General features: G+C 46.0%; 1 protein-coding gene across 2 annotated transcripts in view; it reads left to right on the top strand.

The window, feature by feature from the left end:
• The window catches only part of LOC311111943 (neurobeachin-like protein 2), a 106,805-nt gene that overhangs the window by 54,000 nt on the left and 25,122 nt on the right, over positions 1–27,683 (top strand). For both annotated transcript variants that reach the window (XM_084154877.1, XM_084154878.1), the window contains exons 17-32: positions 660–779; positions 2,957–3,293; positions 3,883–3,965; positions 5,473–5,565; positions 5,722–5,899; positions 9,680–9,813; positions 10,812–10,971; positions 13,773–13,875; positions 17,645–17,798; positions 18,393–18,548; positions 19,296–19,455; positions 20,154–20,242; positions 20,714–20,892; positions 22,512–23,067; positions 24,499–24,683; positions 26,803–26,959. In XM_084154877.1, the coding sequence (XP_084011003.1) occupies positions 660–779; positions 2,957–3,293; positions 3,883–3,965; positions 5,473–5,565; positions 5,722–5,899; positions 9,680–9,813; positions 10,812–10,971; positions 13,773–13,875; positions 17,645–17,798; positions 18,393–18,548; positions 19,296–19,455; positions 20,154–20,242; positions 20,714–20,892; positions 22,512–23,067; positions 24,499–24,683; positions 26,803–26,959 (2,844 nt within the window). The remainder of the gene's footprint in view (positions 1–659; positions 780–2,956; positions 3,294–3,882; positions 3,966–5,472; positions 5,566–5,721; positions 5,900–9,679; positions 9,814–10,811; positions 10,972–13,772; positions 13,876–17,644; positions 17,799–18,392; positions 18,549–19,295; positions 19,456–20,153; positions 20,243–20,713; positions 20,893–22,511; positions 23,068–24,498; positions 24,684–26,802; positions 26,960–27,683) is intronic.

Raw genomic sequence — 27,683 nt, 5'->3', positions numbered from 1 at the left:
GACAGAAGATGGGTACCTAATTGCACCCTATTCCCTAGACAAGGTCAAATGTAGTGCACTATATAGAGAATAGGGTGCAATTAGTATTTATTATGGATCCCCGTTAGTTCCTGTCAAGGCAGCAGCTACTCTTCCTGGGGTTTATTATGGATCCCCGTTAGTTCCTGCCAAGGCAGCAGCTACTCTTCCTGGGGTCGAGCAACATTAAGACAGTTATATACAATTTAAAATATTACATGACATTACATTTCATAACACTTTTCACAACACATTAAGTGTGTTCCCTCAGGCCACTACTCCATTTGGGACGCACGCAGAGACCGAGACACAGGCTCTCAATACGGAGTTGTTTCCCCATCTTAACTGACAGCCCTGATGTAAGCTGTGATCACCTAGCTAGCTGCTGTGCCATCTGCTCACCACAGCTGTGTTGTAACTCTAATGAATTATAATTGTCAGGGACTGTTTAATAATGGATGTTTAACTAGTACTTCAAGACACACTCATGTTTCTAGATTCTGGAGAAAGCACAATACTATATTTTACCTGCAGTATACTGAATAAAGACTCTTTTTCTCTCTCTCTCTCTCTCTCTCTCTCTCTCTCTCTCTCTCTCTCTCTCTCTCTCTCTCTCTCTCCCTCTCTTCTCCTCCCCACAGCACTCTGTGGACATAGTCCACATTCCCGGCCGCCGTCCCTTCGGTCAGAATCTGGTCACCATCTACATCGATGGAGAACAGTGCAAGATAGCCCAACTCCGCTTCCCCTCGCTCAACGAGGTGAGAGACTGAGACAATGGGGTGAAGGACATTACTAAATGTGGAAAGCAAAATATGGTTGGAATAGGACATAATTTGGTTGGAGTATGACAAAATATGGTTGGACTAGGACATAATATGGTTGGAATAGGACATAATATGGTTGGAATAGGACAAAATATGTCTGGAATAGGACATAGGTTGAGAGCAAAGTGCAAAAGACAGACAGAAAATTAAAAGACAATTGTTTACGATTATCAGTTCTCTCTTGTTAGATAAAAAAAAATGTTTTACAACTGTTCTGTGTTCATGGTAACTGTTGATGGGTCCATTACTGCTACATTAGCCATCCTGGGTCCATTAATGCTGCATTAGCCATCCTGGGTCCATTACTGCTGCATTAGCCATCCTGGGTCCATTACTGCTGCATTAGCTATCCAGGGTCCATTACTGCTGCATTAGCCATCCTGGGTCCATTACTGCTGCATTAGCCATCCTGGGTCCATTACTGCTGCATTAGCCATCCTCGGTCCATTACTGCTGCATTAGCCATCCTGGGTCCATTACTGCTGCATTAGCCATCCTGGGTCCATTACTGCTGCATTAGCCATCCTCGGTCCATTACTGCTGCATTAGCCATCCTGGGTCCATTACTGCTGCATTAGCCATCCTGGGTCCATTACTGCTGCATTAGCCATCCTCGGTCCATTACTGCTGCATTAGCTATCCAGGGTCCATTACTGCTGCATTAGCCATCCTGGGTCCATTACTGCTGCATTAGCCATCCTCGGTCCATTACTGCTGCATTAGACTTTGACTTTAGACTGATGACTTGAAATGATCTGGCCAGGTTTTGTAATGTTTTGCCACTCATTTTGTGCCACAGTCTACGTGGATTACTCTACAGGCAGACCGAGACAGTAGCCGCAGCATCACCCTTGCAAAACAAAAAACTGCAGCAGATTGGCTAGTGAAATGCACACTCAGCATTCTGATTGGACCAGCAGACTGTCAATCAACACAAGTCGGTATGAGCTAGCGAACAGATGGCTGATTGGCTGTACAGCTGTAGGATCGGGTGCAGCGCAAACGTCACATTGTAGAGAGAGAGGATTGCCATAATGTGGTCCTCTGTAGCTCAGCTGGTAGAGCACGGCGCTTGTAACGCCAAGGTAGTGGGTTCGATCCCCGGGACCACCCATACACAAAAATGTATGCACGCATAACTGTAAGTCGCTTTGGATAAAAGCGTCTGCTAAATGGCATATTATTATTATTATTATTATTATAATAAATAAACATGCAGCTCCAAAAATTGTTTGGTGATCAAGAATATTAACTGTTGACTTTGCAAGCTCACCAGCAATGGGGCATCAATTACTAGCATAGGCCTACTGGTCTTCTGGTAGGTAACAATAGCTGGACATTTATAATTTACTTATAAAGCTTGCATTTGGAATGTGTTGTTAAAATGAATTATTACTGTGGCGAAGACGCACCATAGGAGTGGAGAGGGCTTTTTTTTCCTCTTGTTGGTACATCTACTTGTATATTTTTGAATGATATGGCGCTTTCACCATTGGATCACCAAGACCTGTAAATAAATCTACACACTGAGCACGTCAACCTGCCTTGCCTTCTGCTGGTTTCATGCCCTTATGACTGCTACAAGGTCCATATTTTACAGTTACATAGGGTAATAAAGATATGTTGTAGACTAAATAATGAAAAGGTCAGTCTGGTAGCCTCAATAAATAGACAAAAATGTGTAGTTGGAACAAGCTGTTGCATGTATATTTTTTGTTTTTACTTGACTTGCTCTTAGAATGCACGACTTGGACTTGACTCGAGTCTTGACCCATTCAGACCTTGTGACTTGAGACTTGCTTGTGACTCCAATAATAGTGACTTGGTCCCACCTCTGGTTTCAGAACCATGACAAATAGCTGTAGAATGGGTCTGACTGGGTAGATAACTAACAGAAACACTATTATCTTATGTCTAACTTTCTCCACCCTCCCTCCCTCCCTCACTCCCTCCCTACTCCCTCCCTCCCTACTCCCTCCCTCCCTATTCACTCCCTCCTTACTCCCTCCTTCCATACTCCCTCCCTCCTTACTCCCTCCAACCCTATTCACTCCCTACTCCCTCCCTCCCTCCCTACTCCCTCCCTCCCTCCCTCCTCCCTCCCCCTGTAGCCTTTCACCTCCTGTTGCATTGGCTCAGCAGGCCACCGCACCACCACCACCACCACGTCGCCCACCCTGCCTCCCCCCTCCCTCCCCCCGGCAGAGATGGCCTTCCCCGCCCACGCCCCCCCCATCACCCGCTCCCAGTCCTTCCCAGCCTCCTTTGCGGCAGGCCGCTGGGGGCCTGGGCCCGGGCCTCTGCATGACGCTCTCGTCCACACCATCCCAGCCGGGCTGCAGGACACGGAGTGGGGCACGCCCACCTCACTGGACGGGCTCCTGGGGACCGCCTTCATCTGTCATGAGGCCCTGCAGCCAGCGCACACCAAGGCCCTACACACTGCTGGTACATATAAACACACACACCAAGGCCCTATACACTGCTGGTACATATAAACACACACACCAAGGCCTTATACACTGCTGGTACATATAAACACACACACCAAGGCCCTATACACTGCTGGTACATATAAACACACACACCAAGGCCTTATACACTGCTGGTACATATAAACACACACACCAAGGCCCTATACACTGCTGGTACATATAAACACACACACCAAGGCCTTAGACACTGCTGGTACATAGACACACACACCAAGGCCTTATACACTGCTGGTAGGATTAGGATTTACTTTATTGTCCCGAGGGGTAATTGGTCTGCTTTTTATAAGAACCCCCCTTCCCACCCACACAAGGCTGTGACTTGGTGGTCAGTTCCACATGATTTAAGGCCTACTGGCCAGAATCCAGTTGTTGTCTTCTACCTCTGTCTCCCTACTAGTTAGTCCTTTTATTTACAGGGACAAAGCATTGTATACAGTAACACCCAACACTGGCCACACACACTAGGGCCCTATATTCTGCAGGTATGTACACACACCCAACACACTATATATAGTAACCTTGTAACCCTCCCTCCCTCCCAGGCCCCAACCATGTGTCCCTGTTCAAGGCGGATGGAGAGCTGTCAGACCTCAACAGTAAACTGCTTCTCTACTACACTCCTCAGGTGGGTGGCTCACAAACAGGCTCCTCCCAGACACAGGCTCCTCCCAGACACAGGCTCCTCCCAGACACAGGCTCCTCTCAGAAACGGGCTCCTCTCACAGGCTCAAAAGCAGCTTACTGCAAGTAGTGTACTTCAGAAATGGGAAAAAGTCAACATTTATGGACTGAATACCTTGTGGTCAAAAGCAGCCTACATCAGTGTAATCCAGTCACATCAAGTAGTAACACTGTAGTAACAACGGGTAGTAACGCTGTAGTAACAACAGCTAGTAATGCTGTAGTAACAACCGGTAGTAACGCTGTAGTAACAACAGGTAGTAACGCTGTAGTAACAACAGGTAGTAACGCTGTACTAACAGGTTGTAACGCTGTAGTAACAACAGGTAGTAACGCTGAAGTAACAACAGGTAGTAACGCTGTAGTAACAGCAGGTAGTCACGCTGTAGTAACAGCAGATGGTCACGCTGTAGTAACAACAGGTGGTCACGCTGTAGTAACAACAGGTGGTCACGCTGTAGTAACAACAGGTGGTCACGCTGTAGTAACAACAGGTGGTCACGCTGTAGTAACAACAGGTGGTCACGCTGTAGTAACAACAGGTGGTCACGCTGTAGTAACAACAGGTGGTCACGCTGTAGTAACAACAGGTGGTCACGCTGTAGTAACAACAGGTGGTCACGCTGTAGTAACAGGTGGTCACGCTGTAGTAACAACAGGTGGTCACGCTGTAGTAACAACAGGTGGTCACGCTGTAGTAACAACAGGTGGTCACGCTGTAGTAACAACAGGTAGTAACGCTGTAGTCACACTATAGTAACAACAGGTAGTAACGCTGTACTAACAGGTAGTAACACTGTACTAACAGGTAGTAACGCTGTACTAACAGGTAGTAACGCTGTACTAACAGGTAGTAACGCTGTACTAACAGGTAGTAACAACAGCTAGTAACGCTGTAGTAACGCTGTAGTAACAACAGGTTGTAACATGTAGTTACAACAGGTAGTAACGCTGTAGTAACAACAGGTAGTCACACTATAGTAACAGGTAGTAACGCTGTAGTAACAACAGGTAGTCATCCTGTAGTAACAACATGTAGTAACGCTGTAGTAATCCTGTAGTAACAGCATATAGTAATGCTGTAGTAACAACAGGTAGTAACGCTGTAGTAACAACAGGTAGTCACGCTATAGTAACAGGTAGTAACGCTGTAGTAACAACAGGTAGTAATCCTGTAGTAACAACATGTATTAACACTGTAGTAATACTGTAGTAACAACATGTAGTAATGCTGTAGTAACAACATGTAGTAATGCTGTAGTAACAACATGTAGTAATGCTGTAGTAACATGTAGTAATGCTGTAGTAACAACATGTAGTAACGCTGTAGTAACAACAGGTCGTAACGCTGTAGTAACAACAGGTCGTAACGCTGTAGTAACAACAGGTAGTAACACTGTACTAACAACAGGTAGTAACAATGTCATTAAAACACGTGTATTTTGTCTCAGGCCTTCAAGAGTCAGATCTGTGTGGACCTGTCTCCTAACCTCCAGTATGATGGCAGACTGACAGGCCACAGGGTGGTGAACAGGGACATCAAGGTGTGTTGATCCTCATTCTCCAACAGTTGCTACTGTCTTTGTTAACCAAGAGCTCAGTAAACTAGTTTGACCTGGGTCTTACAACATCACTGTGCCTTGAGTGACAAGACTTTGAGTGACTGTGTGTGTGTGTGGTGTGTGTGTGTATCCCTGTAGGATGTGTTGAACACGGTGGGGGGCATGGGGGTGCTGCTGCCCCTCCTGGAACAGGTGTGTGAGGCAGAGCAGGCGGAGGGAGGAGGTCAGGAGACATCAGACCTGCTGGGACCAGAACTAACCTCTAGCTCCTCCCGGGGGCCTGTCGACATGCTGCTGCCACTGGGCAGGTCCTCCGGTCAGTAGCCTGTACAGTGTGTGTACTCCTGTATGTGTGTGCTGGAGACAATAGAGAGACAGATATTATACTGTATTATAACTGGGTAGTTTGATTCCAGGATGTTGATTGGCGGAAACAGCATTGCAGCCGTGTGTATATCAGACAATCATAACCACAGGTATACTTGTTTACTGCTCTAATTACCTTGGTACCCAGTTTATAATAGCAATAAGGCACCTCTGGGGTTTCTGGTATATGGCCAATATACCATGGCTAAGGGCTGTATCCAGGCTGTACTCCGCTTTGGGTTGTGCCTAAGAACAGCCCTTAGCTGTGGTATATTGGCCATATACCACAAACCCCCGGGGTGCCTTATTGCTATTATAAACTGGTTACCAACATAATTAGAGCAGGAAATGTTTTGTCATACCACGGCTTTCAGCCAATCAGCATTCAGGGCTCGAACCACCCAGTTTATAATGGCCAATATATACAAAAGTATGTGGACACCCCTTCAAATTAGTGGATTCGGCTATTTCAGTATAAAATCGAGCACACAGCCATGCAATCTCCATAGACAAATATTGGCAGTAGAATGGCCTTACCGAAGAGCTCAGTGACTTTCAACATGACACTGTCATAGGATGCCACCTTTCCAACAAGTCAGTTCGTCAAATTTCAGCCCTATTGTGAAGTGGAAACGTCTAAGAGCAACAACGGCTCAGCCGCGAAGTGGTTGGCCACACAAGCTCACACAACGGGACCACCGAGAGCTGAAGCGCGTAGCACGTAAAAATTGTCTGTCCTCGGTTGAAACACTCACTACTGAGTTCCAAACTGCCTCTGGAAGCAACGTCAGCACAATAACTGTTCGTCGGGAGCTTCATGAAATGGGTTTCCAAGGCCGAGCAGCCGCACACAAGCCTAAAATCACCATGCGCAATGCCAAGCGCCGGCTGGAGTGGTGTAAAGCTCGCCGCCATTGGACTCTGGAGCAGTGGAAACGTGTTCTCTGGAGTGATTTTTTTTTTTTTTTTTTTTTTTCACCTTTATTTAACCAGGTAAGCCAGTTGAGAACAGGTTCTCATTTACAACTGCGACCTGGCCAAGATAAAGCAAAGCAGTGCAATAAAAACAACACAGAGTTACATATGGGGTAAAAAAACATAAAGTCAAAAATACAACAGAAAATATATATACAGTGTGTGCAAATGTAGCAAGTTATGGAGGTAAGGCAATAAATAGGCTATAGTGCAGAATAATTACAATAGTATTAACACTGGAATGCTAGATGTGCAAGAGATTATGTGCAAATAGAGATACTGGGGTGCAAAAGAGCAAAATAAATAACAATATGGGGATGAGGTAGTTGGGTGGGCTAATTTCAGATGGGCTGTGTACAGGTGCAGTGATCGGTAAGGTGCTCTGACAACTGATGCTTAAAGTTATTGAGGGAGATAAGAGTCTCCAGCTTCAGAGATTTTTGCAATTCGTTCCAGTCATTGGCAGCAGAGAACTGGAAGGAATGGCGGCCAAAGGAGGTGTTGGCTTTGGGAATGACCAGTGAGATATACCTGCTGGAGCGCAGACTACGGGTGGGTGCTGCTATGGTGACCAATGAGCTAAGATAAGGCGGGGATTTGCCTAGCAGTGATTTATAGATGGCCTGGAGCCAGTGGGTTTGACGACGAACATGTAGTGAGGACCAGCCAACAAGAGCGTACAGGTCACAGTGGTGGGTAGTGAATGGGGCTTTGGAGACAAAACGGATGGCACTGTGATAGACTACATCCAATTTGCTGAGTAGAGTGTTGGAGGCTATTTTGTAAATGACATCGCCGAAGTCAAGGATCGGTAGGATAGTCAGTTTTACGAGGGCATGTTTGGCAGCATGAGTGAAGGAGGCTTTGTTGCGAAATAGGAAGCCGATTCTAGATTTAACTTTGGATTGGAGATTCTTTATGTGAGTCTGGAAGTTGAGTTTACAGTCTAACCAGACACCTAGGTATTTGTAGTTGTCCACATACTCTAGGTCAGACCCGTCGAGAGTGGTGATTCTAGTCGGGTGGGCGGGTGCCAGCAGCGTTCGATTGAAAAGCATGCATTTAGTTTTACTAGTGTTTAAGAGCAGTTGGAGGCTACTGAAGGATTGTTGTATGGCATTGAAGCTCGTTTGGAGGTTTGTTAACACAGTGTCCAATGAAGGGCCAGATGTATACAAAATGGTGTCGTCTGCGTAGAGGTGGATCTGAGAGTCACCAGCAGCAAGAGCGACATCATTGATATACACGGAGAAAAGTGTCGGCCCAAGAATTGAACCCTGTGGCACCCCCATAGAGACTGCCATAGGTCCAGACAACAGGCCCTCCGATTTGACACACTGAACTCTATCTGAGAAGTAGTTGGTGAACCAGGCGAGGCAGTCATTTGAGAAACCAAGGCTATTTAGTCTGCCAATAAGAATGCGGTGGTTGACAGAGTCGAAAGCCTTGGCCAGGTCGATGAAGACGGCTGCACAGTACTGTCTATTATCAATCGCGGTTATAATATCGTTTAGGACCTTGAGCGTGGCTGAAGTGCACCCGTGACCAGCTCGGAAACCGGATTGCATAGCGGAGAAGGTACGGTGGTATTCGAAATGGTCGGTGATCTGTTTGTTAACTTGGCTTTCAAATACTTTCGAAAGGCAGGGCAGGATGGATATAGGTCTGTAGCAGTTTGGATCTAGAGTGTCTCCCCCTTTGAAGAGGGGGATGACCGCGGCAGCTTTCCAATCTCTGGGGATCTCAGAAGTTATGAAAGAGAGGTTGAACAGACTAGTAATAGGGGTTGCGACAATTTCGGCGGCTAGTTTTAGAAAGAAAGGGTCCAGATTGTCTAGCCCAGCTGATTTGTAGGGGTCCAGATTTTGCAGCGCTTTCAAAACATCAGCTGTCTGAATTTGTGTGAAGGAGAAGCGGGGGGGGGCTGTGATGAATCACGCTTCACCATCTGGCAGTCCCACGCACGTATCTGGGTTTGGCGGATGCCAGGAGAACGCTAGTGACAACTGTAAAGTTTGGTGGAGGAGGAATAATGGTCTGTGCTGTTTTTCATGGTTCGGGCCAGGCCACTTAGTTCCAGTGAAGGGAAATCTTAACGCTACAGCATACAATGACATTCTAGACGATTCTGTGCTTCCAACTTTATGGCAACAGTTTGGGGAATGCCCTTTCCTGTTTCAGCATGACAATGCCCCCGTGCACAAAGCGAGGTCCATACAGAAATGGTTTGTCGAGATCGGTGGGGAAGAACTTGACTGGCCTGCACAGAGCCCTGACCTCAACCCCATCGAACACCTTTGGGATGAATTGGAACGTTGACTGCGAGCCAGGCCTAATCGCCCAACATCAGTGCCCGACCTCACTAATGTTCTTGTGGCTGAATGGAAACAGGGTTCCAACATCTAGTGGAAAGCTTTCCCAGAAGATTGAAGGCTGTTATAGCAGCAAAGGGGGGACCAACTCCATATTAATGCCCATGATTTTGTAATGAGATGTTCGACGAGCAGGTGTCCACATACTTTTGGTAATGTAGTGTTCCACATCCCCTCGGGCATTATTGCTTAATTAACATCCTTTACAAGGTCAGTGGGTGTTGAAGCACAATGTTACTGGGAATACTGTCTGAACTCAATAGTTTGGACATGGGTGGGACATTTTCATTGTGGAAATGGTGCTCCGTGAATGAACACTGATGAAGCGGTATCGTACTCAATAGCCTTATTTTACATAATTGAACTTTGTGTGTGTGTGTCAGATGGTCGGCTGGAGAGGAACAGTGTAGCAGCCTTCCTGCTGATGGTGAAGAATCTGATTCGTCATCACCCTGCCAACCAGGAGAGCCTACTGAACTGCCACGGACCCAGCATTATAGGAGCCATGCTCACTAAGGTACTGGCCCATTCTAGGAGCCATGCTCACTATGGTACTGGCCCATTACAGGAGCCATGCTCACTAAGGTACTGTCCCATTACAGGAGCCATGCTCACTAAGGTACTGTCCCATTACAGGAGCCATGCTCACTAAGGTATTATCCCATTACAGGAGCCATGCTCACTAAGGTATTATCCCATTACAGGAGCCATGCTCACTAAGGTACTGGCCCATTACAGGAGCCATGCTCACTAAGATACTGTCCCATTATAGGAGCCATGCTCACTAAGGTACTGGCCCATTCTAGGAGCCATGTTCACTAAGGTACTGGCCCATTACAGCAGCTAAAACCTGGGTCACGTTATTGTGTGTAGTGGCTAATGTACAGACCAGAGCCATCATCATCCTACAGTACTGTAGTGGCTAATGTACAGACCAGAACTATCATCATCCTACAGTACTGTAGTGGCTAATGTACAGACCAGAGCTATCATCAGTAGGACAGATGATACAGTACAAACACACCTCGGTACCTCTGATTCTCCCTACAGTAGGACAGATACAGTACAAACACACCTTGGTACCTCTGATTCTCCCTACAGTAGGACAGATACAGTACAAACACACCTTGGTACCTCTGATTCTCCCTACAGTAGGACAGATACAGTACAAACACACCTTGGTACCTCTGATTCTCCCTACAGTAGGACAGATACAGTACAAACACACCTCGGTACCTCTGATTCTCCACACAGTAGGACAGATACAGTACAAACACACCTCGGTACCTCTGATTCTCCCTACAGTAGGACAGATACAGTACAAACACACCTTGGTACCTCTGATTCTCCCTACAGTAGGACAGATACAGTACAAACACTTCTACATCTTGTAAAACTCTTGTCGTGTTACATGGAGCATGTTATGCGAAGCAATTTTTTAGAAAGCAGAGAAAATACAATCTCATCTCCTCTACCCAACTCTCTCCCTCCCCCATCTGTCTCTCCCTCCCCCAGGTCCCAGGCTGTATGATTGATATGTCTGTGCTGATGGCGTGTCAGTTCCTGTTGGAGCAGGTCTCCAGTGAGGAGAACAGTCCATTGCTCCTGCAGCTCTACCAGCACCTGTTGTTCGACTTCCGCATCTGGAGCAGCAGCCACTTCGCTGTGTGTCTGGGTAAGAGCAGTCAGGCACTGGTAGCCAGTTGTGTAGGCCTTTGAACATCAGAGCAGTTGTTGGCTAAATCACAAACAGCTGTGGGAGGGTTATGTCTAGCGTGTCGTCCCTACAGTGTGCAAGACTAATCCAGTAACAACAGACTTTGGTCGGCTCTGTCAAAGCTAACTCTGCCCCTTTCATATGCAAGTAGAGGCTCTGTCAAAGCTAACTCTGCCCCTTTCATATGCAAGTAGAGGCTCTGTCAAAGCTAACTCTGCCCCTTTCATATGCAAGTAGAGGATCTGTCAAAGCTAACTCTGCCCCTTTCATATGCAAGTAGAGCCTCTGTCAAAGCTAACTCTGCCCCTTTCATATGCAAGTAGAGTCTCTGTCAAAGCTAACTCTGCCCCTTTCATATGCAAGTAGAGGCTCTGACAAAGCTAACCCTGCCCCTTTTCATATGCATGTAGACTGAGGCATAAGCCTTTGGTACAGAGGGAATATATTATCATTATCATTATTATTACCCACTGATACTGTATGAATCAATACCCTCCAGGATGTAAGTCTGTGCTCATGTAACATCATATAAATGCATGCTGTTTTCCTGTGGTACATTTTCAGACTGCATTGTCAGTCAATAACATACAGTGAGGGAAAAAAGTATTTGATCCCCTGCTGATTTTGTACGTTTGCCCACTGACAAAGACATGATCAGTCTATAATTTTAATGGTAGGTTTATTTGAACAGTGAGAGACAGAATAACAACAACAAAATCCAGAAAAACGCATGTCAAAAATGTTATGAATTGATTTGCATTTTAATGAGGGAAATAAGTATTTGACCCCTCTGCAAAACATTACTTAGTACTTGGTGGCAAAACCCTTGTTGGCAATCACAGAGGTCAGACGTTTCTTGTAGTTGGCCACCAGGTTTGCACACATCTCAGGAGGGATTTTGTTCCACTCCTCTTTGCAGATCTTCTCCAAGTCATTAAGGTTTCGAGGCTGACGTTTGGCAACTCGAATTTTCAGCTCCCTCCACAGATTTTCTATGGGATTAAGGTCTGGAGACTGGCTAGGCCACTCCAGGACCTTAATGTGCTTCTTCTTGAGCCACTCCTTTGTTGCCTTGGCCATGTGTTTTGGGTCATTGTCATGCTGGATTACCCATCCACGACCCATTTTCAATGCCCTGACTAAGGGAAGGAGGTTCTCACCCAAGATTTGACGGTACATGGCCCCGTCCATCATCCCCAAAGCATAATGTTTCCACCTCCATGTTTGACGGTGGGGATGGTGTTCTTGGGGTCATAGGCAGCATTCCTCCTCCTCCAAACACGGCGAGTTGAGTTGATGCCAAAGAGCTCGATTTTGGTCTCATCTGACCACAACACTTTCACCCAGTTCTCCTCTGAATCATTCAGATGTTCATTGGCAAACTTCAGACGGCCCTGTATATGTGCTTTCTTGAGCAGGGGGACCTTGCGGGCGCTGCAGGATTTTAGTCCTTCACGGCGTAGTGTGTTACCAATTGTTTTCTTGGTGACTATGGTCCCAGCTGCCTTGAGATCATTGACAAGATCCTCCCGTGTAGTTTTGGGCTGATTCCTCACCGTTCTCATGATCATTGCAACTCCACAAGGTGAGATCTTGCATGGAGCCCCAGGCCGAGGGAGATTGACAGTTATTTTGTGTTTTTCCATTTGTGAATAATCGCACCAACTGTTGTCACCTTCTCACCAAGCTGCTTGGCGATGGTCTTGTAGCCCATTCCAGCCTTGTGTAGGTCTACAATCTTGTCCCTGACATCCTTGGAGAGCTCTTTGGTCTTGGCCATGGTGGAGAGTTTGGAATCTGATTGATTGATTGGTTCTGTGGACAGGTGTCTTTTATACAGGTAACAAGCTGAGATTAGGAGCACTCACTTTAAGAGTGTGCTCCTAATCTCAGCTCGTTACCTGTATAAAAGACACCTGGGAGACAGAAATCTTTCTGATTGAGAGTGTGTCAAATACTTATTTCCCTCATTAAAATGCAAATCAATTTATAACATTTTTGACATGCGTTTTTCTGGATTTTTGTTGTTGTTATTCTGTCTCTCACTGTTCAAATAAACCTACCATTAAAATTATAGACTGATCATTTATTTGTCAGTGGGCAAACATACAAAATCAGCAGGGGATCAAATACTTTTTTTCCCTCACTGTAGAAGTGAAGGACATGCGTCCCAAATAGCACCCTATTCCCTAAATAGTGCACCACTACTTTTGGTAGTGCACTAAATAGGGAATAGGGGATAGGGTGCTATTTGGGACGCAACCAATGTGCATGATGTGTTATCTGAAGGCCATGTCCAGTACCTCATATTGATGTGTTATCTGTGAAGGCCATGTCCAGTACCTCATATTGATGTGTTATCTGAAGGCCATGTCCAGTACCTCATATTGATGTGTTATCTGTGAAGGCCATGTCCAGTACCTCATATTGATGTGTTATCTGAAGGCCATGTCCAGTACCTCATATTGATGTGTTATCTGAAGGCCATGTCTAGTACCTCATATTGATGTGTTATCTGTGAAGGCCATGTCCAGTACCTCATATTGATGTGTTATCTGTGAAGGCCATGTCCAGTACCTCATATTGATGTGTTATCTGTGAAGGCCATGTCCAGTACCTCATATTGATGTGTTATCTGAAGGCCATGTCCAGTACCTCATATTGATGTGTTATCTGTGAAGGCCATGTCCAGTACCTCATATTGATGTGTTATCTGAAGGCCATGTCCAGTACCTCATATTGATGTGTTATCTGTGAAGGCCATGTCCAGTACCTGTCATTTGTGATCAAGGACGGGAATCAGCGCATGAGGAAGAAGTATGGAGTACAGTACATCCTGGATACCATACGGACACACTACAGGTACCTCAATAACCCTTTACACTACAGGTACCTCAATAACCCATTACACTCCAGGTACCTCAATAACCCTTTACACTCCAGGTACCTCAATAACCCTTTAAACTCCAGGTACCTCAATAACCCTTTACACTCCAGGTACCTCAATAACCCTTTACACTCCAGGTACCTCAATAACCTTTACACTCCAGGTACCTCAATAACCCTTTACACTCCAGGTACCTCAATAACCCTTTACACTCCAGGTACCTCAATAACCCTTTACTATGGTAATCATCATCTTGATGACACAAATTATGAATTGTGACTTACCTATGCTTCTTAAAATGTAGATGGCAAAACATGTATGATAGATTTACAGTGGGGGAAAAAAGTATTTAGTCAGCCACCGATTGTGCAAGTTCTCCCACTTAAAAAGATGAGAGAGGCCTGTAATTTTCATCATAGGTACACGTCAACTATGACAGACAAAATGAGAAAAGAAAATCCAGAAAATCACATTGTAGGATTTTTAATGAATTTATTTGCAAATTATGGTGGAAAATAAGTATTTGGTCACCTACAAACAAGCAAGATTTCTGGCTCTCACAGACCTGTAACTTCTTCTTTAAGAGGCTCCTCTGTCCTCCACTCGTTACCTGTATTAATGGCACCTGTTTGAACTTGTTATCAGTATAAAAGACACCTGTCCACAACCTCAAACAGTCACACTCCAAACTCCACTATGGCCAAGACCAAAGAGCTGTCAAAGGACACCAGAAACAAAATTGTAGACCTGCACCAGGCTGGGAAGACTGAATCTGCAATAGGTAAGCAGCTTGGTTTGAAGAAATCAACTGTGGGAGCAATTATTAGGAAATGGAAGACATACAAGACCACTGATAATCTCCCTCGATCTGGGGCTCCACGCAAGATCTCACCCCGTGGGGTCAAAATGATCACAAGAACGGTGAGCAAAAATCCCAGAACCACACGGGGGGACCTAGTGAATGACCTGCAGAAAGCTGGGACCAAAGTAACAAAGCCTACCATCAGTAACACACTACGCCGCCAGGGACTCAAATCCCGCAGTGCCAGACGTGTCCCCCTGCTTAAGCCAGTACATGTCCAGGCCCGTCTGAAGTTTGCTAGAGTGCATTTGGATGATCCAGAAGAGGATTGGGAGAATGTCATATGGTCAGATGAAACCAAAATAGAACTTTTTGTTTAAAACTCAACTCGTCGTGTTTGGAGGACAAATAATGCTGAGTTGCATCCAAAGAACACCATACCTACTGTGAAGCATGGGGGTGGAAACATCATGCTTTGGGGCTGTTTTTCTGCAAAGGGACCAGGACGACTGATCCGTGTAAAGGAAAGAATGAATGGGGCCATGTATCGTGAGATTTTGATTGAAAACCTCCTTCCATCAGCAAGGGCATTGAAGATTAAACGTGGCTGGGTCTTTCAGCATGACAATGATCCCAAACACACCGCCCGGGCAACGATGTAGTGGCTTCGTAAGAAGCATTTCAAGGTCCTGGAGTGGCCTAGCCAGTCTCCAGATCTCAACCCCATAGAAAATCTTTGGAGGGAGTTGAAAGTCTGTGTTGCCCAGCGACAGCCCCAAAACATCACTGCTCTAGAGGAGATCTGCATGGAGGAATGGGCCAAAATACCAGCAACAGTGTGTGAAAACCTTGTGAAGACTTACAGAAAATGTTTGACCTGTGTCATTGCCAACAAAGGGTATATAACAAAGTATTGAGAAACTTTTGTTATTGACCAAATACTTATTTTCCACCATAATTTGCAAATAAATTCATTAAAAATCCTACAATGTGATTTTCTGGATTTTTTTTTTCTCATTTTGTTGACGTGTACCTATGATGAAAATTACAGGCCTCTCTCATCTTTTAAAGTGGGAGAACTTGCACAATTGGTGGCTGACTAAATACTTTTTTCCCCCACTGTATGTACATGTGGATGTCTCTGTTGTTTGTATGCCTCCATATGTACATACAGTGGCTTTCGAAATTATTCACCCCCCTTGGCATTTTTCCTATTTTGTTGCCTTACAACCTGGAATTGAAATGGATTTTTGTGGGGGTTGTATCATTTGATTTACACAACATGCCTACCACTTTGAAGATGCAAAATATTTTTTGGGGTGAAACAAACAAGATCTTGAGCGTGCATAACTAATTACCCCCCCCCCCCCCCCCCCCACACACACACATTGTAGAGCCACCTTTTGCAGCAATTACAGCTGCAAGTCTCTTGGGGTATGTCTCTATAAGCTTGGCACATCTAGCCACAGCGATTTTTGCCCATTCTTCAAGACAAAACTGCTCCAGCTCCTTCAAGTTGAATGGATTCCGCTGGTGTACAGCAATCTTTAAGTTATACCACAGATTCTCAATTGGATTGAGGTCTGGGCTTTGACTAGGCCATTCCAAGACATTTAAATGTTTCCCCTTAAACCACTCAAGTGTTGCTTTAGCAGTATGCTTAGCGTCATTGTCCTGCTGGAAGGTGAACCTCCGTCCCAGTCTCAAATCTCTGGAAGACTGAAACAGGTTTCCCTCAAGAATGTCCCTGAAAATTCTGACCAGTTTCCCAGTCCCTGCCGATGAAAACCATCCCCACAGCATGATGCTGCCACCACCATGCTTCACTGGGGATGGTGTTCTCGGGGTGATGAGAGGTGTTGGGTTTGCGCTAGACATAGCGTTTTCCTTGATGGCCAAAAAGCTCAATTTTTGTCTCATCTGACCAGAGTACCTTCTTCCATATGTTTGGGGAGTCTCCCACATGCCTTTTGGCGAACACCAAACGTGTTTGCTTATTTTTTTCTTTAAGCAATGGCTTTTTTCTGGCCACTCTTCCGTAAAGCCCAACTCTGTGGAGAGTATGGCTTAAAGTGGTCCTATGGACAGATACTCCAATCTCCGCTGTGGTGCTTTGCAGCTCCTTCAGGCTTATCTTTGGTCTCTTTGTTGCCTCTCTGATTAATGCCCTCCTTGCCTGGTCTGTGAGTTTTGGTGGGCGGCCCTCTCTTGGCATGTTTGTTGTGGTGCCATATTCTTTCCATTTTTTAATAATGGATTTAATGGTGCTCCGTGGGATGTTCAAAGTTTCGGTTATTTTTTTATAACCCAACCCTGATCTGTTCTTCTCCACAACTTTGTCCTTGACCTGTTTGGAGAGCTCCTTGTTCTTCATGGTGCCGCTTGCTTGGTGGTGCCCCTTGCTTAGTGGTGTTGCAGACTCTGGGGCCTTTCAGAACAGGTGTGTATATACTGAGATCATGTGACAGATCATGTGACACTTAGATTGCACACAGGTGGACTTTATTTAACTAATTATGTGACTTCTGAAGGTAATTGGTTGCACCAGATCTTATTTAGGGGCTTCATAGCAAAGGGGGTGAATACATATGCACGCACCACTTTTCCGTTATTTATTTTTTAGAATTTTTAGAATTTCACTTCACCAATTTGGACTATTTTGTGTATGTCCATTATTTTATTTTATTTTTTTACCTTTATTTAACTAGGCAAGTCAGTTAAGAACAAATTCTTATTTACAATGACGGCCTACACCGTCACCGTCATTACATGAAATCCAAATAAAAATCCATTTAAATTACAGGTTGTAATGCAACAAAATAGGAAAAACGCCAAGGGGGATGAATACTTTTGCAAGGCACTGTATCTGATTGTTAATCGGTGTGTGGTGTGTGGTGTGTGTGTGTGTGTGTGTGTGTGCGCGCCTGCCTGTGTGTTCTCAGTGTGGAGAAAGATGGCAGTCCTCTGTCTGATGAAAAGCAGACTGTTCAGATCTCTCTGTTCTCTCTGCTGAGAGACATCCTCCTCAAGTCTCCTACTCCTGAAGAGCTCCACAGCATCTTGGCCTACATCCTGACTATAGGAGAGGAGCAGCAGGTATGAACGCACACACATAGACAGACTTACTCCCTGTCTTTATTAAGAGGCTTTTTGGATCTATCCCTGTCCTCTCTTGAACCCTGTAATTCCACTCACATGTCCCCTCCCTCTCTTTCCTTCCCTCTCTCATGCTTTCTATCCTCTGCATCTCCCCTCTTCTCAACCTCCCACCTCTATCTCTCCTCTTCTCAACCTCCCACCTCTATCTCTCCTTTTCTAAACCTCCCACCTCTCTCTCCTCTTCTCAACGTCCCACCTCTATCTCTCCTCTTCGCAACCTCCCACCTCTATCTCCCCTCCTCTCAACCTCCCACCTCTATCTCTCCTCCTCTCAACCTCCCCCCTCTCATCTCTTCCCCTCTCTCCCCACCCCTCTCTCTCTTCCCCTCTCTTCCCCACCCCTTTCTCCCCCTCTCTCCCCACCCCTCCCCTCTCTTTCCCACCCCTCTCTTCCCCTCTCCTCTCTCCCCTCTTTCTCTCTCTACTCCCTGTATTCATCCCAATCACTTACTCTCACCATCCTGTTCTCTCCCCCCACCTCTCCCCCCTCCCCTCCCTCTCCCCCCTCCCTCCTCTCTCTCTCTCCATCAGGTGGTGAGTGCGTTAGATGTGGTTTACAGTCTGTTGAAGAGCACCCCTCCCAGAGAGCAGGTCCAGGCTGTGCTGTTGGAGTGGGGAGTAGAACAGCTCTACTGTCTGCTGCTCAAAGACAGATTTGGAGATGAGGCCAGGGAGAGAGTCTTCAGGGTTAGTCAGTCTGCTGCATCACACCACCACACCACATCACCACATCATCACACCACCACACCACATCATACCTCCACCACATCACCACCACATCATACTACCAACACATCACACTACTACACCATTACACCACCATACCACCATTACACCACCATACCACACCACCACACCATTACACCACCATACCACACCATTACACCACCATACCACACCACCATACCACACCATTACACCACATCGCCATACCACACTATTACACCACCATACCACACCATTACACCACCACACCACCATACCATACCATTAAACCACCACATCATCATTCCACACCATTACACCACCATGCCACACCATTACACCATCACACCATCACCACCACCGCACCATTACAACACCACATCACACCATCACCACCATCACACCACCACCATCACCAAACATGCCACATATTAGACCCTCTGTCAGTCAGTATTTTGTGAAAGCCACTGCTGGGGTTGCAAAATTCCAGTAACTCCTGAAATAAGCAGGAAATCTGGAATCCTCCAACCAGGATTTCTGGAAAACCTGTGCATGTTGGGGAAGTTACCCAAGATACTGCAACTATACCCATTCTGTATTCAGAGTTTTACCTAGCCATACACTCAATACACAATCTCCCCATCTTTCCTAGTTTATCTGAGCCGTAGGTCAGTGTTGTTGAAATCTCATCAAACACATCTCCTGCTCTCCTCCTTGGTCATTGGTCAGGTTCTGTTCAAGATCCTGAAGAGTGAGCGAGTGTCTGAGCGCGCCAAGCAACGTGTCAAGTTGAAGGATTTTGGATACCTGGGTCTTGTCTGTTTCCTAGGAGACGTCCCCGTAACCATGTCCACCGTGCGCTGTCTGTACGAGCAGGTCCTCGCTACAGGTAGGCCTCAGATATAGCCTCTGACTGTGTCCCAAATGGCACCCTATCCCCTTTATATTGTATAGTGCACTAGTTTTGACTAGGGCCCATAGGGCTCTGGTCAAAAGTAGTGCACTATATAGGGAATAGTGTGCCATTTGGGACACTTCCTCTGAAGGGACAGACAGGGGAATACTGAGAGGAAGGAGGTATGACGTACATTATGTAGTTGCTAAGTAATGAGTCCATTTAAAATTCCAGGTCTGTTTTTGGCCTGTTTGTCTGTACAGTCATCATTTTACAATGCATTTTATTCTTGTATTGATGGCTAGTCTTCAGAAAGGCTTTAGAGCTGAAATGTCAACATTAAACAGTCTCAACTATAACCCCTCTCCTTGTTGCTCCTATAGTATGTATCCCTATAGGGGATATACTTTACTGTGTATAACCCCTCTCCTTGTTGCTCCTATAGTATGTATCCCTATAGGGGATATACTTTACTGTGTATAACCCCTCTCCTTGTTGCTCCTATAGTATGTATCCCTATAGGGGATATACTTTACTGTGTATAACCCCTCTCCTTGTTGCTCCTATAGTATGTATCCCTATAGGGAATATACTTTACTGTGTATAACCCCTCTCCTTGTTGCTCCTATAGTATGTATCCCTATAGGGGATATACTTTACTGTGTCCTGCTGAATCTCATTGTTTTGTCTAGATGCCACTCCTAACTTCAGAGACCTGCTGGCTGTGGTCTATCTGTCCCACCGTGCTGAGCTCACTGTCCGTCTGGACGTCTGTCGCAAGGTCAGTCCCTACCTACACTAGTCCTCTTTCCCCTCCGCTGTCCTCTTTCCCCTCCGCTGTCCTCTTTCCTCTCCGCTGTCCTGTTTCCCCTCTGCTGTACATCTTCACATTCACTCAGGTCATTACTAAGTATAGTACAATTGAAGCTAAAGGTATAGGCTATTGGGCAGATAAAGGTATAGACTATTGGGCAGATAAAGGTATAGACTATTGGGCAGATAAAGGTATATGCTATTGGGTAGATAAAGGTATATGCTATTGGGCAGATAAAGGTGTAGGCTATTGGGCAGATAAAGGTGTAGGCTATTGGGCAGATAAAGGTGTAGGCTATTGGGCAGATAAAGGTGTAGACTATTGGGCAGATAAAGGCTTTATTGTTGCCTGTTTTCCTCTCTCTCTCTCTCTCTCTCTCTCTCTCTCCTCTCTCTCTCGCTCCTCTCTCTCTTGCTCCTCTCTCTCTCCCTCTCCCAGCTCTTCAACCTGATCTACAACAGTGAGGACTGTGTTCGTCAGCTGGCCCGTCAGCCAGGCTGGCAGGGTATGTTAACTAAGCTCTATATGAAGTCCTATGAGTCCCGTGGTGCCTCCCTGGCCAGCTCCAGCACCCACAGCTCCCTGGACCCCTCCTCCTCCTCCCGCCCCCCTCTCAGGTAGGGATGAGTTCCATTAGTCGATTGAGGGAATCTGTATCGATTCGAAAAGTTGGGAATCAATAATAACAAACTTAAGTGATATTTTAAATTTCTGGACAGAGTTGAAATAAACAATATTTATTTTTTGATTCAGCTATTTACCCCTGCTATATATCAGTTAACATGTGTTCAGCTCTTTACCTCTGCTATATATCAGTTAACATGTGTTCAGCTCTTTACCTCTGCTATAAATCAGTTAACATGTGTTCAGCTCTTTACCCCTGCTATAGATCAGTTAACATGTGTTCAGCTCTTTACCTCTGCTATATATCAGTTAACATGTGTTCAGCTCTTTACCCATCCTATAGATCAGTTAACATGTGTTCAGCTCTTTACCTCTGCTATATATCAGTTAACATATGATCAGCTCTTTACCTCTGCTATAGATCAGTTAACATGTGTTCAGCTCTTTACCCCTGCTATAGATCAGTTAACATGTGTTCAGCTCTTTACCTCTGCTATAGATCAGTTAACATGTGTACAGCTCTTTACCTCTGCTATATATCAGTTAACATGTGTTCAGCTCTTTACCTCTGCTATATATCAGTTAACATGTGTTCAGCTCTTTACCCATCCTATAGATCAGTTAACATGTGTTCAGCTCTTTACCTCTGCTATATATCAGTTAACATGTGTTCAGCTCTTTACCCATCCTATAGATCAGTTAACATGTGTTCAGCTCTTTACCTCTGCTATATATCAGTTAACATGTGATCAGCTCTTTACCTCTGCTATAGATCAGTTAACATGTGTTCAGCTCTTTACCCATCCTATAGATCAGTTAACATGTGTTCAGCTCTTTACCTCTGCTATAGATCAGTTAACACGTGTACAGCTCTTTACCTCTGCTATAGATCAGTTAACATGTGTTCAGCTCTTTACCTCTGCTATAGTTCAGTTAACATATGTTCAGCTCTTTACCCATCCTATAGATCAGTTAACATGTGTCCAGCTCTTTACCCCTGTTATAGATCAGTTAACATATATTCAGCTCTTTACCCATCCTATAGATCAGTTAACATGTGTTCAGCTCTTTACCTCTGCTATATATCAGTTAACATGTGTTCAGCTCTTTACCCCTGCTATATATCAGTTAACATGTGTTCAGCTCTTTACCTCTGCTATATATCAGTTAACATGTGTTCAGCTCTTTACCTCTGCTATAGATCAGTTAACATGTGTTCAGCTCTTTACCCCTGCTATATATCAGTTAACATGTGTTCAGCTCTTTACCCCTGCTATAGATCAGTTAACATGTGTTCAGCTCTTTACCTCTGCTATAAATCAGTTAACATGTGTTCAGCTCTTTACCCCTGTTATAGATCAGTTAACATGTGTTCAGCTCTTTACCCCTGTTATAGATCAGTTAACATGTGTTCAGCTCTTTACCCATCCTATAGATCAGTTAACATGTGTTCAGCTCTTTACCTCTGCTATATATCAGTTAACATGTGTTCAGCTCTTTACCCATCCTATAGATCAGTTAACATGTGTTCAGCTCTTTACCCCTGCTATAGATCAGTTAACATGTGTTCAGCACACACAACTTACTATATGTTGAACTCCTCCCCTCTCAGGAGAGACCACAACATGGTCATAGAAGACTCCCAGGACGCTCGCACAGACGTCTTCCTCCCTTACACCTCGCCGGAGGAGGAAGAGGAGGAGGAGGGAGATGGCGAGGGCCTGGGAGGGAGGAATATCTCAGAGGGTTTCTCCGACCTCTCTCAGTCTTCCCCTAACAGCAGTGGAGGCACGTTGAAGGACTTTGCCGACTCTCTCCAATTGAAGTCGTTTGACACGTTGAAGGACTTTGCCGACTCCTCCTTGTCCAACACCGTGGACATCCCCTCCACTCGGTTCCAAGGGGAGGCCCCCTACCACCCTCTGTCCCCTTTCGGCACCTCGCCCTTTGAGCTGGAGCTGGGGGGTATGAGGGGCGAGACGGGGACAGGGAACCACACCCCTGCGGGGGGTAGTCAGGCAGACACCCCCTCCCCCCTGGAGCACAGCCGGCCGTTCCCCTCTCTGAGACCCAGGAAGAGCTCCAGTCTGTCCAACGTGCTGGACGACACCAACTATGGAACTGACCCCCAGGCAGCTGACACCATCTCCAACACCTCCAACCCACAGGTACTGCTGCCCTGCCCTGCCCTAACCTTAACCCTAACCACAGGTACTGAGCATTCCTAGGAGGTATGTTGCGTAGTTTTTGGATAAACTGCACCAAATGTGCCGAATATGAAGTCAAGACCTGTGTTTTGGGAAGTGTCCCATATTTATAATGCTAACCGATTTTTTTGGAAATGTGTCAGTCAGAAAACCGCAAGTATTAGCACCTTTAAGCATATTTCAGAGTCCACAGCCGCAGAGCCGTGATAGTCTGGCAGACTCTGTGACCCCCATCTGCAGGGGTCGCACAGCCCAACATAATGCATCCCAAAAACTCTCAACCTACATGGCTCCTATTCTACCAACGTGGCTCAGTGTACATGGCTCCTATTCTACCAACGTGGCTCAGTGTACATGGCTCCTATTCTACCAATGTGGCTCAGTGTACATGGTTCCTATTCAACCAGCATGGCTCAGTGTACATGGCTCCTAGTCAACCAACGTGGCTCAGTGTACATGGCTCCTAGTCAACCAACGTGGCTCAGTGTACATGGCTCCTATTCAACCAACGTGGCTCAGTGTACATGGCTCCTATTCTACCAATGTGGATCAGTGTACATGGCTCCTATTCAACCAACGTGGCTCAGCGTACATGGCTCCTATTCAACTGAATGTGATGAGGGATAAGGCCATTATGAGAATTAGAAAACTATGAAAACCTACGGTCCAATATCCTAGAATACGGCTGTGTTGACGTGGTTTAGTCCGTCTCCGACCCAATGTACTGTAACTGTGTGTCTAACTGTGATTATGATGCGTGTGTGTGTCTAACTGTGATCATGATGTATGTGTGTGTGTGTGTGTGTGTGTGTGTCAAACTGTGATTATGATGTGTGTGTGTGTGTGTGTCTAACTGTGATTATGATGTGTGTGTGTGTGTGTGTGTGTGTGTGTGTGTGTGTGTCTAACTGTGATTATGGTGTGTGTGTGTGTAACTGTGATTATGATGTGTGTGTGTGTAACTGTGATTATGATGTGTGTGTGTGTGTCTTAACTGTGATTATGATGTGTGTGTCTAACTGTGATTATGATGTGTGTGTGTGTGTGTGTGTCTTAACTGTGATTATGATTTGTGTGTGTGTGTGTGTGTGTGTGTAACTGTGATTATGATGTGTGTGTGCATGTGTGTGTCTAACTGTGATTATGATGTGTGTGTGTGTGTCTAACTGTGATTATGACGTGTGTGTGTGTGTCTAACTGTGATTATGATGTGTGGGAGTGTGTGTGTGTGTAACTGTGATTATGATGTGTGTGTGTGTGTCTAACTGTAATTATGACGTGTGTGTGTGTCTAACTGTGATTATGATGTGTGGGAGTGTGTGTGTGTGTAACTGTGATTATGATGTGTGTGTGTGTCTAACTGTGATTATGATGTATATGTCATCCTTTCAGCAGACACCAGAGGAGGAGCTGTGTAACCTGCTGACTAACATCGTGTTCTCTGTGCTGTGGAGAGGCAGTGGGGCGGAGGGGGGGGGGGACGCCGTGTGGAGGGAGAGGGGACAGGTCTTCTCTGTCCTCACCAAGCTGGGCTCCTCCTGCCAACTGGTCCGCCCGCCTGACGATATCAAATGCAGGTCAGCCAGTCAGTCAGTCAGTCGGTCGACAGCCAGCCAGTCAGCTATTCAGTTAGTCAGCCAGCCAGTCAGCCAGCCAGTCAGCCAGTCAGCCAGTCAGTCAGTCAGACAGTCAGTCAGTCAGTCAGTCAGTCGGTCGACAGCCAGCCAGCCAGCCAGTCAGCTATTCAGTTAGCTAGCCAGTCAGTCAGCAAGTCAGTCAGTCAGCTATTCAGTCAGTCAGTCAGTCAGTCAGCCAGTCAGCTAGCTATTCAGTTAGTCAGTCAGTCAGTCAAGCCAGTCAGTTAGCCACCCAGCCAGCCAGTCAGTCACTCCCACTGTCATTGATATGCAACTCCCTCTGTCTTATGTCAGTATATAGATTCATTAAGGTGACTTCAAATCCAATTGTATTTGTCACTTGCTTGGTAAACAACAGGTGTAGCCTAACGTTAAAATGCTGACTGACAGGCCCTTCTCAACAGTGCAGAGAGATAAATAATAATAAGAGGAATAAATACACAGTAATGATAACTAGGCTATATACACGGGGTACCAGTACCGAGTCCATGTGCAGGGGTACGAGGACATTGAGGTAGCTATGTTCATATAGGTTAAAGTGACTAGGCAACAGGATAGATAATAAACAGTAGCAGCAGCGTATGTGATGAGTTAAAAGAGTTAGTGCAAAAAGGGTCAATGCAGATAGTCCGGGTAGCTATTTGGTTAACTATTTAGCAGTCTTATGGCTTGCGGGTAGAAGCTTTTCAGGGTGCTTTTGGTGCATTGGTACCGCTTGCTGTGCGATAGCAGAGAGAACAGTCTGTGACTTGGGTGGCTGGAGTCTTTGACAATTTCTAGGGCCTTCCTGTGACACCGCCTGGTATAGAGGTCCTGGATGGCAGGAAGCTCGGCCCCAGTGATGTACTGGGCCGTAGGCACTACCCTCTGTAGCGCCTTGCGGTCAGATGCAGCCAGTCAGGATGCTCTCAATGGTGTAGCTGTAGAGCTTTTTGAGGATCTGAGGGCCTATGCCAAATCTTTTCAGCCTCCTGAGGGGGAAGAGGCGTTGTCGTTCTTTCTTCATGACTGTGTTGGTGTGTGTGGACCATGTTAATTCCTTAGTGATGTGGACACCAAGGAACTTGAAGCTCTTGACCCGCTCCACTACAGCCCCGTCGATTTGAATGGGGGTGTGCTCGGCCCTCTGTTTCCTGTAGTCAACGATCAGCTCCTTTGTGCTGCTGACGTTGAGGGAGATTTTGTTGTCCTGATACCACACTGCCAGGTCTCTGACCGCCTCCCTATAGGCTGTCTCATCGTCGTCGGTGATCAGGCCTACCATCGTCGTGTCGTCAGAAAACGTAATGATGGTGTTTGAGTCGTGCGCGGCCACGCAGTCTTGGGTGAACAGGGAGTACAGGAGGGGAGTACAGTACCTGAAGGGCCCCTGTGTTGAGGGTCAGTGTGGTAGATGTGTTGTTGCCTACCCTCACCACCTGGGGGCGGCCCGTCAAGAAGTCCAGGATCCAGTTGCAGAGGGAGGTGTTCAGTCCCAGGGTCCTTAGCTTAGTGATGAGCTTCGAGGGCACTATGGTGTTGAACGCTGAGCTGTAGTCAATGAACAGCATTCTCACATAGGTGTTCCTCTTGTCCAGGTGGGAGTGGGCAGTGTGGAGTGCAATAGAGATTGCATCATCTGTGGATCTGTTGGGGCAGTATGCGAATTGGAGTGGGTCCAGGGTGTCTGGGATGATGTGAGCCATGACCAGCCTTTCAAAGCATTTAATGTCTACAGATGTGAGTGCTACGGGGCGATTGTCATTTAGACCGGTTACCTTGGCGTTCTTGGGCACAAGGACTATGGTGGTCTGCTTCAAACATGTAGGTATTACAGAATGGGTCAGGGAGAGGTTGAACATGTCAGTGAAGACAGTTGCCAGCTGGTCAGCAGGCTCTGAGTATGTGTCCTGGTAATCCGTCTGACCCTGCGGCCTTGTGAATGTTAACCTGTTTAAAGGTCTTACACACATCAGCTACAGAAAGACTTGAGGAAAGTGAAAAAACTTAACTTAACTATTTTGCTGTTTTGGGTGAGGAAAATGTAGCCCTAAATGTTAACTGTCTTTTTGTCTCTCAGTCTGTTAGAGATGATGCTGGAGTCTTCTCTGTCAGACCTGAGGGACTCCCAGGGTGTGTTTCTGCCATTCTTCCCCAGTCTGCTCCGCCTCCTCAGGCTGCTCCAGGACTTCCTCTTCTCAGAGGGAACAGACAACCAGGCACTGTGGAGCGAGAAGGTACAGTACTGCACCATGGTCCAAACGTTGTCTGCATCTCAAATGGCACCATATTTCTATGTAATGCACTACTTTTGACCAGGACCCATAGCGCTCTGGTCAAAAGTAGTGCACTATGTAGGGAATAGGGTGCCATTTTGGATGCAGACAATATCAACCATGCACAATTATTTGGGAGTGTAAAATCTGTGATCTGGTGGTATCCTTTTGCATAGGGTTGACCTTTCTACCCAACACCTGAGAAAGAGAGACTATGGATATGAGTATGTGCCACTGAGATGAGAGTTTGTCAGTGCAAACTGTCCACTATATAAACCATAGGTTGAGGATGTCTGCACTTGATTGCAGGAAATGAATGCTCAACTCTTAGATGTAAAGTCTCCTGTTTAGGGGACCTGCGTGTTTCTGGTACCGGTTCCGACTGACATTTTCACTTAGAAATCCATCTGTGGACACCGTAGATCGAAATGGCTTGCATTGAGCATTAGCCCTGGTTCCCACGAGCACAGTAGTATATTTTTTGCGCCTGTGTAACGTAGGATGTGAAATCTGAAACCACTTGAAGCTGGGATGTCCCTCCTACCATTTAATCAGGAGGGTAGCTCTCCGGGAACATGGACAATATTAATATGAGACGAAAAGCGAGTTCCTAACGAGTTCAGGAAGCCAAGCTAAAGCTCTGTTTGTCGTTCACAGCGATGGGGGCAGATGTTTTGATCAAGAG

This window comes from Coregonus lavaretus, assembly GCF_964263955.1.
Source record: "Coregonus lavaretus genome assembly, chromosome: 3".
NCBI lineage: Eukaryota > Metazoa > Chordata > Actinopteri > Salmoniformes > Salmonidae > Coregonus > Coregonus lavaretus.
This window is presented reverse-complemented; position numbering and strand designations above follow the sequence as displayed.